The sequence below is a fragment of the Octopus bimaculoides genome, chromosome 7 (genome assembly GCF_001194135.2).
Source record: "Octopus bimaculoides isolate UCB-OBI-ISO-001 chromosome 7, ASM119413v2, whole genome shotgun sequence".
Taxonomy (NCBI): domain Eukaryota; kingdom Metazoa; phylum Mollusca; class Cephalopoda; order Octopoda; family Octopodidae; genus Octopus; species Octopus bimaculoides.
The window spans coordinates 73,301,657-73,304,630 of record NC_068987.1 but is presented as its reverse complement, the minus strand read 5'-3'; the positions used below and the strand labels follow the sequence as shown (position 1 = coordinate 73,304,630).

Sequence of the window (2,974 nt, the reverse complement as noted above, 5' to 3'; positions counted from 1 at the left end):
TAGGTTTTCTCCCTGGAATGAGATAGAAGTTGTTTCCTGTTTGTTTACAGTGTTTATTGCACCTGAACATCTGCCACATACAAAAACTAACTTCGTAGTTAATCTGCCTTTGATATTGCTGCACCTCTTATGTGTCCATAGCTTGCACCGGGTACATCTTATAGAGTTACTACCTACTCCTTTTCTATATATATATATATACATATACATATATACGACGGGCTTCTTTCAGTTTCTGTCTACCAAATCCACTCACAAGGCTTTGGTCGGCCCGAGGCTATAGTAGGAGACACTTGCCCAAGGTGCCACGCAGTGGGACTGAACCTGGAACCATGTGGTTGGTAAGCAAGTTACTTACCACACAGCCAAAAGGCTTACAAGACTAAAAAATACTCTTCCAACTGATCGATGGTTCTCGTCCCCCATTTGGGGCTTGTATGTATTACTGCTTGCACGGTTCACATACAACCTTTTTTGAGAGTTTTTTTATAGCTGGACACTATTCCACAATACTAACTGCTTTCTCAAGAAGGGCAATGGCATATGTGCAATTTATTGCGCCACCGGCACTTGGGAGATCATCTCCAACATGAATAAAGTGATACCTTTCTCTACATCGTTCCAGTTTTTTTCCTTCCAAGTGAAATCTGGTGGATGGAAACTGTGCGGAAGCTCATCATGTGCATGTGTATAAGAGGAATTGCTTTAATAAACCGGCGAGTCAAACAAAAAAGATGTGATATTCGAATTACATCCCTTTATGCCAAGGTGGACTTAGTCATTCGACAAAAAGATTTCAATGGGATGTGTACAACACAAAATAACTAGGATCGATAAACACGAGTAAAATTCATGAAAGCAGTGTCCTCCCAGAACGGTTGCAATTCAAAGACCGAAACCAGTAAGAAATATAATACAAATGTACATGATTTGAGTGGTGAAGAGAGAAAAACGGTAGAGCACCAGACTTGCAGGTCATCGTTATATTGAGTTCAGATTTCGGCGATGTCCTTCGGGGATATCAACACAATAAGTAGCAGCAAATCATATACCAGAGTCATTTTAAGTTAGCACCCACCCCTCCCTAATAATAACAGGAATAATTTACACACACACACACACACTATATATATATATATATATAAAATCATATTACATTATATGATATAAAAGTTATGAGTAATTCGACAAAGTAAATTTTAATTTTGAACAATAAAGAATCGAAATCGAGGAGAAAAGCTTAAGCAGTGACTCAATGAAAACAAATAAGAGACATAGGTGGAAGATGCAAAGTGGGAATTAAAAAGAAAGGATGAGAAAATATCAAAAGGACGAAAAATACTGCAGTTATAAAACGACATCAGAACTTAGAAACAGGAGAAGGTGTAACTAAATCGGTTGGCAAAGAGAAGGGTTAGAGAGACACAAATGTCAGAATTTTGGTGGAGAGAGAATAAGAGAGGAGTTTGTAATCTACGTGCCTTTCGCTTGGATTCAAGTGGAACTCGATCGCAAATTGAAACTACTCCGGGGCATTCGACAATATAGGCGTTAGTAAGCCTAATTAAAGCAGAAAAAATTCCAATAGGGACAGTAGATGGTCAGTAGCCAGACTAACAAAGGTATACATGCAGGCTTATTTTTATTATATATATATATATTTCTATTTTTACGATATTTATTTATCTATCTCAGTTTGATTTTCCCATAACTTATTACGGGTGTGTGAGAGAGAGAGAGAGAGCGTCAATAGATTTATCAATTTAGCTTGTCTGCTCCTTCAGTATTTATCAATTCATCTGCATATTATATTTATATAATTATCATTATCATCATCGTTATTGTTGTTGTATATTTATTTGTATGACTCAATATATTACCTATCAACCCTTATATCGTATTTATTTCATGTTGTGTGTCCATATGCATAAATCTAAAGCATATATCTTGTATCTATTTATCTATAGTCTTATCTATCTATTTATTTATCTACATTTAGATCTCCCGGTGTCTTCCTACCTAACCCTTTGTCTTTCTCGTCTATTCCGTGAAGCTGGTAATACAAAAAAAAAAAATCCACATCGTTTTGTATATAATAAAGCACAGTGAAGTGAGTGAAATTGAGGCTTTCGTCGCTCAGCTGGTTTATAAATCGCATTTATATAGAAAATGACAGTCATGGGGATTTGTTCGAATGAAACTGATGTCTCTTTAGTTTGTAAATAAAAGAAAAGACAACGACGTTGAAATTCTCACCTTGCTCTGATAGATGAGTTACGGTCGTCACATACTGCTCCAACGATGCCGCCATCTTGTAGCTGACAGGTCGCTTAGGAAAATAGCAACTCTATATCCGGTCCGGGCTCGGTCTCACCTGACCGGGTCACATAACAAACACTCAAAAAATATTTATTTTGCATTCAAAGCAAAGATTGCGTTAATCCAGTGACTATATTTAAATATGAAGGCGCATTCTGGCTATTTCATAATTTTAAATACAATTCTAACAATTAATGAGAAGAATCTCCGTTATTAATATTAGATGTTAGCTCAGCTGCAAGATCGAGAACGGAGAACTGCAAGATTTTGGGTTCAAGTCTTATCGATGTAGATTTTTTTATTTTACTTTTCTGCTGATAGATAACTACTTGCAGTGGTGATTTACTGGAATAATTATTTGATTTTATGCGAAATGGGAGGCATAACTACAGGGTTTTACACCCCAGACTTTGGGAGGTCATAACTTTCAGAAAAATGAATATTTTTTAATGAAATTTTCTATGCATATAGTATTTACTATGTAGAATCCGAATATACAAATTTCCGGTGAAAGTGTTTTGGAATGGGGGTGGGGGACAATTTTCGGAAATTCCAAGAGTCCACTTAAATTCTTCTTAACTTTCAGGAAAATTAATATTTTTTCGTGAAATTTTCTACAAATATACCTTGATGTATGTACATTTCGAGCATGTAG

At 35.9% G+C, this 2,974-nt stretch overlaps 1 protein-coding gene across 1 annotated transcript in view; it reads right to left on the bottom strand.

Annotated features, from left to right (window-relative positions):
* LOC106882369 (COP9 signalosome complex subunit 3) overlaps positions 1–2,362 on the bottom strand; it is a 43,093-nt gene extending 40,731 nt beyond the window's left edge. The window contains exon 1 of the mRNA XM_052969754.1: positions 2,257–2,362. Coding sequence (XP_052825714.1) covers positions 2,257–2,311 — 55 coding nt within the window. The 5' untranslated portion in view covers positions 2,312–2,362. The remainder of the gene's footprint in view (positions 1–2,256) is intronic.
* Positions 2,363–2,974: the final 612 nt, after the last annotated feature.